Source organism: Hyposmocoma kahamanoa, unplaced genomic scaffold (genome assembly GCF_003589595.1).
Source record: "Hyposmocoma kahamanoa isolate Upper Pololo Valley unplaced genomic scaffold, ASM358959v1 102, whole genome shotgun sequence".
Lineage (NCBI taxonomy): Eukaryota > Metazoa > Arthropoda > Insecta > Lepidoptera > Cosmopterigidae > Hyposmocoma > Hyposmocoma kahamanoa.
In genome coordinates, this window is record NW_020653337.1 from 18,768,196 (window position 1) to 18,783,526 (window position 15,331).

At 32.9% G+C, this 15,331-nt stretch overlaps 1 protein-coding gene and 1 long non-coding RNA gene across 2 annotated transcripts in view; one reads left to right on the forward strand and one right to left on the reverse strand.

Annotated features, from left to right (window-relative positions):
* LOC113236614 (activating signal cointegrator 1 complex subunit 1) overlaps positions 1-13,021 on the reverse strand; it is a 31,802-nt gene extending 18,781 nt beyond the window's left edge. Inside the window, exon 1 of the mRNA XM_026472770.1 lies at positions 12,770-13,021. Within this exon, the coding sequence (XP_026328555.1) occupies positions 12,770-12,881 (112 nt within the window). The 5' untranslated portion in view covers positions 12,882-13,021. The remainder of the gene's footprint in view (positions 1-12,769) is intronic.
* On the forward strand, positions 6,643-12,889 carry LOC113236621. Its single transcript, XR_003310974.1, has 3 exons — positions 6,643-7,104; positions 7,523-7,706; positions 12,734-12,889. It is a non-coding gene; the product is annotated as an uncharacterized LOC113236621 (long non-coding RNA).
* Positions 13,022-15,331: the final 2,310 nt, after the last annotated feature.

The window sequence follows — 15,331 nt, forward strand, 5'->3', positions numbered from 1 at the left end:
CGCTCTGTATACGATTTTAGCGCCTTACAAGTGCGGACACTTTTTAGCGCGGACCCGACGTCCATATAATTGTAAGTCAATGAAGTCAATGCATTTAATGTATAATAAACTCTAAGAGAAAATGAATTGGATATTGAGAAATTTTTAAAAACAAAAAATAACTATTTTGAAGATTTTCAAAAAAGTTCGTATTTGAATTTTCATATGTGTCGCCGTCATCAAATGCGCAATAAACGTGCTAGATACCCCTGTTTACCGCGCTCCTTTCCCGCGTGATTCTTTTGTGCTCAATTGGCCCCGAACGAGCTTAGTGAGCAGTCGTGTACGTCGCTACTTTAAGAATAAAAAAACGAATAGCAGGCAATATTTAGAAATTTTGACAAAAATTACATATTTACATTTCGCGACATATTGTGTTTAATTATTTCAAATCAAATCAAAGATTAGATAAAGTTCAAGTGCGTATTTCGATTTCAATATTAATAAAGTTGTTTGCCTGGTAAATTTAAAAAATCTCATGCGTTCCCGCTCATTCGTGTCGTTTCACAAGTCACACAAATGATATGAAACGGTGTACAAATGATAAAAATTATGGAATTATGTTTTTTTTTTACTTTTTAGGGAAAACATTGATTATAGACAATGACTAAACCGAAGAAACAAAAGAGCGAGGAAGAGTTGGAAAAACGAAGAATAGTCGTAGAGAAGGGAGAAATATAAAAGAATTAAAAATAAACCTGAACTTTTTGCCGTTGAACAGGGAAAAAAGAGACAAAACTACTTGAAAAGGAAAGTAAAAAAATTAAAAGCATTAACGAAATGAGTCCACGGGAACAATGGATTCAAAGAAGAAAATTGAAGGAGATGGCTAAAAAGTATTATAAAAAGAAAGTAAGCCAAAAAATCATAAAAACTCTTACGGTTAGAGAAGTAGATAACGAAGATGTACAAGTCAACCTCAGTATAGATCCGTTAAATGTAGCAGAACAAGAAAAGAAGACCAATCCAAGTGGCATGGAATTATTACAACTATTAATTAATTAAAAATGTAACATAGGAAACAAAACAAAGTTTTATGCTATTGCTAAACAGATACAAAGCCAAAATTGAAGTTTTACAGAGATAAGTATTTAAACTATCTAGACAAACAAGCGATAAGATTGAAAATACCGAGAATAACGAAAAAGACAAAAACAATTATTTGATAAGCTTTTAAGTGAACAAATAACACAAAAGTTTTCTATAAACTACAAGTTTATAGAAAAACGTGCAATTACAAATTTAATTGATAGAAAGAAATTCAAACATTCTAAAGTTTCTACACATCTTCGTAAAAACAACGGCTTACGAAAAAAACACAAAATAAGTGTCCTAAATTTGATAGACAATGTTTATGAAGACAATATAAATAGTCGCATTACTCCCGGCAAGAAACAATATAAGAAAAAAATGGAAATTCAAACGAATACGATATCTTTTAGATTCAATGAAAAATTTACATAAGAAATTTTTAGCAGAAAACACCAACATTAAAATCAGTTACACCACATTTACAAGGCTCAGGCCCTTTTGGGTTTCTCTTCCAGTTGATGATCGTGATACATGTGCTTGTACATTGCCCACAAATTTTAACTTATTAATATCAGTACTAAATAAAAATAACATTATTGATGTAAAAGACAGCCAGAATTTGATAATGCAAGTCTGTTGTGATAAATATAAAGTAGATTGTCTTAACCGCAAATGCGATAATTGTAAAGACAAGATGATCAGAAATGATCAAGAGATACATTACATGGAATGAAAAAGAGATACAAAGATAGTAGATACCAAAGAAATAAAAATAATAAAGAATAAGCCTAAAACGTCAGACCCACGTAACTTGATAATAAAACTGGAGAATGTATTGCCTAAATTTTTATCACACACAAGTAACATTGTTAACCAGTATGTTACAATAAAACATTTAAAAGAATCGCTGAATAGCAACGAATCGTTGATTCATATGGATTTTTAAAACAAAATAAAAATGTCGAAATTAAAATTGTCGAGAAAGACGAAATTAAAATAAAAGATCTGATGCTACCCAAAGATATCGCTACTTTCAAAAGCACTATGGGAGTTCATCGGGTGATACTTTTACCAATTATTTTATGTTTAATTTTGATTTGATTTTCAAACGTTTTAATTCAAATATTTATTTTTTAGGTTGTGTGGTCGTCTGACTCTACTTATTTGGAATTCAAAAAACGGAGCTGCTTTGAATGCTTAAATTTCACTTGCGTACATGATAAACATTTACGTTTTTTTAAAATGTATAAAACTCCAACTGAATCTGCAATTCATAATGTAAATATAGTGCCCGAAAATAAAAAAATACGAATTTTCAACGATATTACAATTATCTATGGAAATCAGCAAGTTATAGCTTCGACTTCACAAACTACGAGACTTCGCATTATTAGACGTTCCTGGACAAATCAATCCTTTGTAGGAGATTACAATAAAGCATCGGGACATGGCAAGGAATGTCTTAAATTTATTAGAAAGTCCAACGATGAGATGAGAATCATTCTATGTCAGATTAATATTGTTTTGTTTCTCTTAATTTCATTATTAATATTTTTAATTGTCAAAAAATAATTAAAATATTGATGATCGATGATTATGTTAAATCTACAATATTATATTGACATTTGAACTACATTTATTTCAAATAACTGTCATAATTGTTTCCTAAAATCATATTATCATTAGTGTCACCAAGTATCTCAACAGTATCTCATTTGTGTCACTAAAATTGTTGATTATTGCGTATTATTGGAATAAATGAGTGATTAACTTGATTGTGATGAAGTATTTTTTATTCTGAACATACCTAAATACAAAAAAAATGGAAAATTTAAGAAAGTTTATTTATGAAATTGCTACTTTTTGGCCCCAAATTTGAAAACGACTCAAAAAGTTTACAAAGTCAAAAAGATGAAGGCAGCTTCGCCAAATAACATCTTTTTTGTATTTAATGCAAACTCTTGATTAAGATTATGAATAGTGTGTGGCCAACAATTAAAAAAATATTTTTTTTAAATAACCAAATTTGGACAGGAGCTAAGGCATTATCGTAAAAAACTGACACCTCATTATCTCATTGTTATAACCTCCTATGGCCCAGCAAAATAAAATGGGAGAAGCGCTAAACGCCCAATGTACATTAAAATGTGCAAGTATAATTATATGCTTCAGGCGCACGGAAGTATAACCTCAATTTTGTATGAAAATCGCCAATGAGAATTGTTTTTAAGTATTTTTCTAGATACTCTATGGTCATGTAGAATACATTGCGCTAAATTTGAATGCGATATGTTTAGTTCATTTAAATGTACAGTGAGCGTTACTGAAATGGGATAGGGAATAAAAATAAATGTATATATGATAGTCTGTATTCTTGATATTCTTTTTAATTAAATAATCTCGGTATAGAGTACTAAAAAAACCGACCTCAAAAGGTCGTGGAATTACATCTATTTGCCAAGTTTTATTGAAATCGGTTACCGAAAAACCGGATTCATCCCCTAGTTTGCCACATTATTAAGACAATCTTCACTTTCGGCGTCTCTAAGTAATACGATTATAAAATATACAGTGGTGGACACATAATATTATTTTTTCAAAGTTTACTTATCCTATATTTTTTTATTATAATGCAATAGGAGCTTGCAATATTATTTAAATTATTCTAACGGGTATCGTAAAATGTTTGAAATGAAATAAAGAGAACGAAGATGTCGTATTTTAAATTTTTATTAAGTTTCTTTAATTACACCGTTATAAACTAATACAAAAGCTTGGCCAACTAATTAAAGACACACAAATCATGTAACTGCAAAAAAAATATTACAAATGTTAAAACGAATTTGAGTATAAAATTAGTTTCAGATGTATAATAAGAAAATAAAAGCACGTTGTTAATATTTTGTCGCATGTCCTTTAGCAGTAATGACGGCCCGACACCGCCTCGGCATAGAAGCAATCAAATTATTGCAAGTTTCAAGCGAAATCTGTTCCCATGCCTCTTTAAATGCCGTGTATAGTTGATGCACGTTACTTGTACGTTTTTTTGCAACCATTTTCTTCACACGGGACCACAAGTTTTCGATCGGGTTAATGTCAGGACTATACGGTGGCCAATCCAAAACTGTTACTGATTGGCTTCTAAGAAATTCTTTGACCACTGCTGAAGTGTGTTTGGGATCATTATCATGTTGAAAAGTCCATATCACCGGCAAATGATCCTCGGCATAAGGTAACATGGTGTTTTCTAAAATATTTTTATATTGAAATTTATCCATGTTACCTTCTATTTTTTTAATAGGTCCCACACCGTGACCAGAAAAACATCCCCAAACTTTGATATTACCCCCTCCATGTTTAACAGTTTTTTTTGTGTATTTTGGATCCATTTCTTTTTTTGAAGGACGCCTCACGTAAACTTTTCCATCAGAGTTAACCATATTTATTTTAGTTTCGTCAGAAAAAAGCACATTTTTCCACTGTCGCTCTGTCCAATGTGCATATTTTTTGGCAAACAGCAATCTGGTTTTGATGTTTTCTTTCTTCAAAAGGGGTACCTTCAGAGAAATTCTTCCAAACAAGTTTGCCTCACATAATCGCCTTCTCACCGTTCTTGCAGACACTCCTCTAGATTCCTCTGCACCAAATACTTCCAAGCGAATGACTTCTGATCCTTTGAAAGGGTCTTTTTTAGCCAACAATTCTATTCTTGTGTCTTCTCGCTGGGTTGTTTTTCGCGGTCTAGGTTTCCTAGGCACATTTTCCGTAGTGTTAAATTTCTTAAAATGCCGGATAGCGTTCATTACCATATCTTTCGAGCATCGCAAGTGTTCTGCAATTTTCCTATACGACCACCCTTTTTCATAAAAAATCAGAATTATCTTCCTTGTGGAAGGATCGCAACTTTTGCTTTTTCCCATAATTTTTTTTTTTTTTTTTTTTTTTTATTTATTATCAGACTTACAATGATTACAAGTCCATATATTGTTAGTAAATACTTAGACACTATGTTAGTAAAACTTAAAATTTTCATTTTTTTGGATGTGAATGGACATCCAATGTTTTAAAATTGGACTGTCCATCCTCTCCGCAATCACCATCAGAAGACTGTTGGTGCTGCCCCGCACTCTGACCATCAGGGATGCTGCTCGCTTTCGAATGACAGCTTCAAAGCTATCAATTCTAGTTGCGGCAAACATCCCCGACGCGCTACAATATCGGGGCAGCCCCAGCAGTCCCCTGAGGGCATTGTTGAACTGGATACGCAAGGCACTGTAGGCTTTTTTAGTAAAATTGCTCCACAGGTTGCACGTGTATAAGGTCTGGCAGCAAGTTTTGAAGAGGGTGACTTTTACCTCTTGTGAGCATTGTACAAACCTGCGGGCCAGCATATTACACCTTACCGACAGTGCCCTGCGTTCCCTCTCCAGATCAACGTCATCAGTTCCATTTTCAGTGACCCAGTGGCCCAGATACTTGAAACTGTTCACTTTTTGGATTTCAATACCGTTAAGAGTGACTGGTGGAGTTGAATATGTTTTGGTACCTGATTTGAAAACCAACAGCACACTCTTTTTATCATTATATCTGAGCCCATGGGCCACTGCATATCTCTCACACACATTTAATAGGACTTTGAGCCCACTGATTGAGGGGCTCAAAAGCACCATGTCGTCCGCATAACTTATGTTATTTACAAAACAACCTCCAATTGAGCAACCAACACCAGTGCTTCCGAGCTCCTCAATCAATCCATTTACATAAAAATTAAATAAGGTTGGTGAGGTCAGCCCACCCTGTCTTAAGCCACATTCCATTTTATAATCGTCAGAGGATGTCCCTGCCCATCTAACAGAATTTATTTGACAATCATACCAGTATCGAAACAAGTCAGTTAATTCTTTAGGTATACTCGAGTTGTACATTTTATTCCAGAGTACATTATATGATATCATATCAAAAGCTTTCGACATATCAAGAAAGCATGCAAACACAGGCGTCTTCCTATCGGTATAATACCGGACAGTGTGCTTAAGGCACAGTATAGCTGTCTCCGTAGACAGCCCAGGACGAAAGCCGAACTGAGCGTCATGCAGCTTCACGTGTTGATTTAAATAACTGTTAAGTACACTGTCCAGCACTTTAGCCATTGTGGAATCTAGAGATATTGGCCTGTAATTACTCTTGTCCGAAGCATCACCGGTCTTATTCTTTATGATTGGTACAACAACTGTCCTCATAAGATCTGGAGGCAGATATTTGTGTCGAATGCAAAACGTGAACAGCATTGACAGAACCCTGGGAAGGTGGACTCCGGCATGTTGCAGATGTTCAATGCTGAGCCCATCGTGACCTGGTGACTTCCCCCTGGTCATTTTTCTGATAACGTTAGAAATCTCCTTAACAGTAACTTTAACCAAGGGGTCGTTATACACTTTGCTCTCAGCATTGACCATCTGCTTACCCAATCCCTCACCCAGTGGTGACTCAACCCTGAAATGTTGTCTAAAAAGATTGGCTATGTCACTTAAATAATATTTCAATTTAAATTTCACAATAAACTTAGAGCACGGCTAAAACTGAGTGAGATTTTGCGTATCACGAAAATTCGCTCAATATTAGAAAAAATCAGTGCTCTTTTTTATTTTTTATTTCAAGTTTAGAACACGAAATACGCACTGTCTTTAATTAGATGGCCAGCAGCTAATGTATCGAAAAAGTTTGAATGATATTTGAAACAGGAACTATGTAAACTCTTTTTAGTTAAACTTTGATACTGTTCTCATTTTAAAAAATATATGATGTCAGTGTATGTAAAATGACTATTAAAATGGAATTGATACCTATCTTGGGTCTCTAAATATCATTTAATTTGTTGTATGTGGTCAACATCAAGGGTGTCTTTAATTATGTGACCACCACTGTATATACTCTTAGAGGATAACCACCCCTTAGGAAATACCCCCCGGCGACAGAGGATATAAAAGCAGCGCCACGTGGCCGAGAGCTCATTTTGTCGGTTGGCGCTCATTGGTAACGGTGGCTCTCGCTCGGATATAGTGTGCCAGTTCATTTTTGAGTGTGCTCTCGACGCGTTTACCTCTCGTTGATTTGTATAACGTCCCGTGCTTTTCAAAATTTTAACATTAGATTTTGTAACCGATTTTTATTTCATTGAAATTATTCTTAATTTTTAGTCGTTTTTATGATTTCTGGTATAGATTTCTAACAATACATTATTTTCCACTCAGTAAAATGTACACATATTTTATTTTGCTAAATTAAAAATAACTATGCATGTTTAGGTTCAAAATTGACAATCTTGGGCCAATAAGACCATTATTGTAATAATAATAATAATAATAATAATAACGCACACACTCAACATTGTATTTGACATAAACTTCCCTGCTAATAAGAAAAGTGTATATCCAATTAATTAATTTTCCAGGCAAACCAATGGAAATCAATTCATTTGAAAGTATATCAATTTACATTGTTAAATGCACCAACTATGTCAAAGAAGATACATACAAGTTTTCTTTTACAAGAGACAGCATTGTGAATGTCTAGCTGAAGATGACTTATACTCTCCTGTGCTGATCTGCCTCTTCGAAAGCTGAATTGATTATTAGGTAGTATACCATTCCCCTCTACAAAAAAATCTAAACGTTGTTTTAACAGCTGTTCAAAGATTTTACCTATACAAGAGGTTAGGGCTATGGGACGATAAGAGTCAGGCTCATGTTCAATTTTGCCATGTTTTAAAACAGGAACTAAACAATCTTTCTTTCAGTCTGATGGAATAAAATTATTTAACCATAAATAATTAAAAGTATTAAGCACCATTTTAAGACATCTGCAATTAAGTGTTACTTAGTATTTTTTTAGATTTCGGCATATTGGCCGATCACACGTATATATAATGGGGGAATTCACTACCCAAACTATTATTTTATAATTTTTAGAAAATAATATTTTAAAAAATGCGCCTTTTTCTTTCGAGTTTCCCGCCCTTTTTCTTTTAATCTTCGATTAATTGACGGATGTCATGCGATCAAAGTTTGCTCTTATCCACTAATCAAATTCGAGCATACAGAAATATGGCGGCTTTAGGGAATTCAATATTCGTACCAAAATATAATCTATCGAGTTCTTAGGTTTTCGCGATCGTTACACATAGGAAATGAAACTATTTTTCCGGATTTAAATCGCGTATATTTGTTTTTTCAAACAAACCGACGTTTCGGGCCCTTTACATGTCCCATGGTCACGGTCGACTGAGGTGGTACAGTCTTCAACCAGTTATGTCTAATATTAATGCAAACCACCCTATTTTTTCACTATAGTTACAATAGTTAATAATTAAATACCTTATTTTTAATTTTACAAAGAAAACATTCCAATTTACGCTACATTAACTTCTACAAATTATTTTATTGAATGAATTTTTATCGGTCGGTTTGTTTGAAAAAACAAATATATGCGATTTAAATACGGAAAAATAGTTTCATTTCCTAAAATATAATCTGTTCATCATAATCAGCTTAGCCAATTTGTAGGGATTCCCCAAATTGCGGGGAATTTCAACTCGGTTTTATTGATTGGGGATTTTGTGGGGATTGGCGCTACGTGGAAAAAATGTAGGTGTCACAGTGTTTCTGATATTTTATCATTTTGTTTAATCTATCGATTGCTGATGCATTGCTAGTTTGATAGTTACTGTTAGAAACACTGTGATGAACTATATCGATATGTTTTTCAACATCGCACATTCCTTGCATTATGAGCAAGTAGCTTAAATAGAATTATTGTCCGAGCACTTGGTTCTGAATTGTAAAATTACATGTCAGTGCATGTTGTATTCGCAATCTTTTCTCCCACTTAGGCCAGTCCCCTGGTTACATTTTGAGTTTCTTAATTCTTTATTATATTTTTCAGCGATGTATTTGTAATAAACAATGAAAACTCGAGACGTTAGGAATTTGTGGGGAATATGACATTTGCTCTCCCCAAATTTGGGGATTTTAACTGTGATTATGGGGAATTTTGAACAATTGGCATTGGCAACGCTGATTATAATAATAATAACGCACAACTCAATAGCCCCGCACTATGGAAACCCTGTGTCGTGGGTGTCATGGACACACACATAGGCAACTACAAATTACACCCAAACTTACAAGAGAAATAAATGTAGGCCGCACAAATATTTCTCCCGTCCCGGAAATCAAACCTGGGACCTCCACATAGATTAGATTAGATTAATGTTTATTTGCTAAAATACAGTAAATATACAGGTCTTAAATTAAATTGGTACAATGTATTCAACCTGCAAGCAGGTGTGCAAATATATTGGAATTTATTGGTACAGGTAATTGAAGTTAATTAAAATGTCAAATATTTCTAAATTCAAAGTATTCCTTATTACTATAGAAGCAATGTGTCATAAGCCATCTTGTCAATTGTAGTTTAAAATTATGTCCGTGTAGTAATTTAATGTCACTTGGTAAATTATTAAAAATCTTAATGCACATGTTGTAGCAGTTATTTGTGTAAATTATTTTATGGCAACGAGGTTGATATAATTGATTCATAATTTTAGGTCGTGTTTGTCTTTGAAATATTTCGCCACGTATTTTAAAATGTTTAGGATTAGTCTTAACAAACACACAGATGTCTCTGATATACATACAGGGGAGAGGTAAGATGTTTAGTTTTTTAAATAGGGGCTTGCATGTGTCATCTGTCATTATAAAAACCCTACCTACATCTACGGAGTTCCCCCACAGTATAAGCCCATAACTTAATACAGAGGAGACGTACCCGTGATAAGCCATCATTGCAGCGTCATGAGACACGGTTTGTCTTAGCCTACGTAGGGCAAAGACAAATCTATTCAGGTTGTTGCACACGTGATCAATGTGATGTTTCCACTTTAAACGTATGTCAAATTTCACTCCAAGGAAACTAAAACAGTCGACTGTATCTACTACTTGATTGTTATACTGCACTTGAATTGGCAATGGATTACAATTATGCGATCTGAACTGCATGAATTTTGTTTTGCTAATATTTATATGTAAGTCATTTGCATTTAACCATTTGATAACTTTATATAGTGCGTCATTTATTTCTTTTTCAAAGTGGTCTCTATCATAACATTTTAATATAAGAGTGGTATCGTCTGCAAACAGAATGCTTTCCTGATCTACTGCGTTTGGAAGATCATTTATATACAGACTGAAGAGAACCGGAGCTAAAATACTTCCTTGTGGAATGCCGCTGTTTTTTGTTTTATAATCAGAATAAAACTTTTGTTTTATAAGACGCTTGTAATTGTTACAAATTTTATTTATTGTCGTACTTTGTGTCCTATCTTTCAAGTAATTCTTTATCCAGTCAAATGCTGTGCCTCTGATTCCATATTTTTCTAGTTTTTTCAGAAGTTTAGAATGATTAATATAGTCAAATGCTTTGCTCATATCGAGGAAAAGTGATGCTACCGGAATTTTGTCATTGATACTTTTCGTTATAATGGTTAAAAAGTCATAGCAAGCAAATGTTGTGGATCTTCCTTTACAAAATCCATACTGAGAGGGATGGAGAATGTTATTCTTTTCTATAAAGCTGTTAAGTCTTATTAAGAAAGCTTTCTCAAATATTTTCGATATAATAGGTATCAGAGTGATAGGTCTGTAATTGTTAGGATCTGAAGTGTCACCTTTTTTATATAATGGTTTAACGATACACTGTTTCAATTGTTTGGGAAACGTTCCTTCTGCGAATGAAAGATTAATAATATGTGCAAGAGGACAACAAATGTGTGGAGCACAAAGTTTTATAATTTTTGTATTTATTCCATCATAACCACAAGATTTACTATTTTTTTATGATATTATTATATTGTAAATTTCTTATTCAGTCACTGGGGTCAAAAATATTGAATTAAATATAGATTGTATGTTCGATGTCATGCAAATTTGAGTCAAATTAGAATTATTATTTAAATTTAAAAAATTAGTATTCAAAATATTACAAATGTCAACAGGATTGTGATATACGGTTATTGAATTGTAGCGAATTAATGTCATCCTTATGAGAATCATTCGAGAGAGTCTGTGATATGGTGTTTCATGTCGCTCTACATTTGTTGGTGTTGCTTTTTATGTATTTAGTATTACTGATTCGTTTGGACTTCAATATGCATTTTTTAAGCAGTGTATTGTAACTTTTATAATGTTGTTTATTGTGTAATTTATTTACTTTCTCATTTATATATTTCATTTGTAATATTCTTTTGGCTTTACATGACTTCTTTAAACCTTTAGTGAGCCTTCGCAACTTTGTGAGATGGTTAGTTACTTTAACTAATAGGATTGGAAAGCATAAATTATACAATAAAGAAAATAAATCGTAGAAACCATCAAACGCAGTCTCCATAATATCTGAATCTAGAACTTCAAAAAACGAAAGAGAGCCTATGGAGTTACAAAACATTTTAATGTTTTCCGGGTTATAGTCGCGTTTGTATTCATGCCACATGTTATAGGCTTTTTGTCTCTTTATTTTTACATTTAAAGTTTGTGCAGTTTTATGATCTGAAAGAACTAGTTGATGAATTTCAGCATTTGCTGTTTTGATGTTGCTAGCTATTTGGTCAATGCACGAGTTTTGTCATAGTTGGAGCAAGTATATGGGCGATAAAATTATAGTTTTGTAGGGTACTAATAAGATCTTTGGCTGCTAAATTTTGTTTCAAGACATCGATGTTCCAATCTCCACATATTACAATGTTTGCCTTTTTGAATTTTTCGGTAAGATAGGTCAATAGCAAATTAAGTTTATGTAAGAATATACCGATACATACATACATACATAGCAGTCCAGCATGGTAAACGTTTGGTCACGAAGGCAGTTAATAATGTACACTGGGCGTTTACGTGATTATCGGAATAATGTCTGGGTCTACTACTTCACATATTATGTTAGTACATTTTATGTACATGGGGCCTTGAGAAGTTATTGATTAAATTCATTTATTTTTTAGATTCACTGGATTTTTTATTCCCTAAACAAAAATTACTGACTGCAGTACTAATTAATATGTTTTAGTTTATTCTTATTTCTATTAATAATTAATAATAAATTCTTTGTACAATTAAAAATAAGGTATTTAATTAATAACTATTGTAACTATAGTGAATAAATAGGGTGGTTTGCATTAATATTAGACATAACTGGTTGAAGACTGTACCACCTCAGTCCCGTTTCGGGCCCTTTACAGGTCCCATGGGCACAGGACCATGGGACCTGTAAAGGGCCCGACACGTCGGTTTGTTTGAAAAAACAAATATACGCGATTTAAATCCGGAAAAATAGTTTCATTTCCTATGTGTAACAATCGCGAAAACCTAAGAACTCGATAAAAATGTTAAATATCGGAAAATATTTCTAATATCAAGGAGTTAACCATTGGGATTGGCAATACTATGTACAAAATAGTTTCTAAGTATCTGAATTATACCCCAACTGTAATATTTATGGACCTCGACTTATCAAAGTAATCAAAATAACAAAAACGTTTTACAGTACGAATCTAGCATATTTTTATGCTGACCGTATCAATGTTTTTAGAGTAATTTTTGTGACATGTCCACAGATATTTCAGTCGGCCCCCGATAAACAACGGATTTACCATCTTCGTATAAATCGTGCTCCTGGTAATCGGTAGCTTCGGTTGAAGAATCGTTCACTCTGTAACATCTTCCTTGTACCCACATTACATCTGGTTTAAGAACATTTGCCATAACGAGCAAAGGGCTAAGGATATGAAGTTTAAAAAGTAATAATGGATAATTTTTAAAAGTCTACTGTAAGATATATGAAATGTACATTGTAACCTAACCACAGAACACTACATATAATACCACAGACTACATATAATACCACAGACTACATTATAATACTACAAGCATCTACAAGTCAATCAAAACAAGATTGCTTTTTTTTTATAACCTTTTTATTCAGAATTTTGGCTTGGACATAAGTCCTTCGAGCCATGTCTTCGTTTAATTATCGGGATCCTCAATAAATATTTTCCATTGTAGTTCTAGTACAAGACATTATGATTTTACTTTCTCATAAATAACTTAGTTCTCTTGTCTGGGTTTTCTAAATTGTCTTTTAAGCGGTGGGAGTTATATTTATGTTTTCACTTTCACTTAATATCATATTAATGTCACTTTGAACAAAAACTTTGAATTCGTAAATTAATGTAATTTTCACAATTTTCATGACAATATCCTTTATAGTTTAGATTAAAATGAGTACTACAGTTGTAACTTTCTTCATTACTCTTTCTTTCTTCGTAGTTTCTTCATAATATACTTAAAATAATCTTAATTAATAAACATAATCTTTATAAAAACTGTACTCGTAACTTCAAAAGCGCGCTATTTTTTTTGCGATTTGTTTTTTTACTTAAACAGCTTTCAATGATCAAGGGGGCTAGTCTGGATCTTCGTCTGACATCCGTCCGAAACAATTACTGTCAAATAAGTAATATTCGACAAAATTAAAAGACAAGTATCCAGTATGAAGCTTCATTCGCATCACGCGTCTTTTCATTTGGTCAAGTATTGCTTATTTGGCAGTAATTGTTTCGGACGGAGATCAAGAGTAAACCCCCAGCATTGAGATCGTAGAGGGAGAATAATTCTCCCTCTACGATTGAGACATATTGATCTTTTTTCCATACGTATGTCATATGCGTAATGATCAGAGAAATTTTGTTTTTAGGGGACAGACATGAACGGTTTGTTTTTTTTACTGATTTGGCTGCATGGTAATAATCTAAAATAGTCTAACAAAACTATTATAAAAAAAATAAAGAAAAACTAAAATTCAATCTATTAGGTTTTACGTTACTTCATCCATAACAACTAAAAAAGTTATGATGTCGATTGAATTTATGATCATTGGGTGTCCGAAACTTTAAACGTAGTGGCTATAAAAAATCTCTTACAGAGAGAGCTGTGTGAAGCGTGACTGCGTGTAAAAATTGGCCCCTATTACCAAGTATCCAAAGCCGTAAAATCCATTAAAAGTAATAAAAAGTCAATATCATAGATGCTCTCAAGAGATCGAGTTTATCGATACCTATCCAGTGTCGATTCGAATTCAAACACTACAACTGATAGAGCTACCAACATAATTAAAATGAGTGGCGTGCTTTATATGTATGTTGTTTTTCAGAGTGTAAGGATGTTAGGATGCTAGTTCTTTCTTTTTTGAGACACAGATTTATTGGTGGTGCTGTACGAATATTATGAAATTACATTGTATCTTAGCTCAACGTCGATGGACTGTTATTTCGGCAACCACTTTATTTTTTTCAAAAAAGACTGATATTTAAATAAAAATTCATTAACACTCAAATAAAAACTATTAAATAAACTTTTATATTCTTAAGTTACACATAGTTTCCGCTCTAGGCCAAAACCGTATTAAATAAATAAGGTCCTATACAGGATGAATTTTTTAGTCATCGTCCAAACTTTCATATATAATATAACATGCGCAAATTTTCCTTTTAGTGTAAATCAATAAATAATTGTATATAATTGTAATAAAAAATTGCGCGCGTGTGGACAGCCTACTCGATATGCGCGCTAGGCCACCCCCCGCGTCATTGATAAAATACATAAGTTGCAAATTTTCCCTTCATACTTTCACGGGCTTAGGACCGTCAAGTTACAAAAGGCTTTTGTGATGTTATTTTTGAATGTAGACAATTAATTCGAATTCAAGTCAAGATTTTGTTACATTTACGCACGAAAACGAGAGCGGAAGTTATTTATAAGTAAATTGTTTTAGAGGTTTGACAAAATTTAATGATATTATTACAAAATAATGATAAAAAGAATGCACCTGATAAACACACCTAATTAGGAAAGTTCGTTTCCCGAACTTAACTTCTACGCATTTAAAGCGTTGTCTTACGAAGGCCATCGAAGAATTTACTTATTGAATTTCAAAGTCACTAAAAATTTTACCATGTGTAGAGAGAACAAAAGAAAATAATCTTTACTTTTGTTTGTGAGACAAACCAATAAAAGGTTCACTTCCTACGATGAATTGTAACGAATTAGTATTTAGCAAGTAATAAAAAAAAAGAATCTTCCCATCGCCCTTTTGTTATCTACGCACGTGGTGTTTTTTATTAGTGAACTAGAAACATTTTATAATAATATCAATA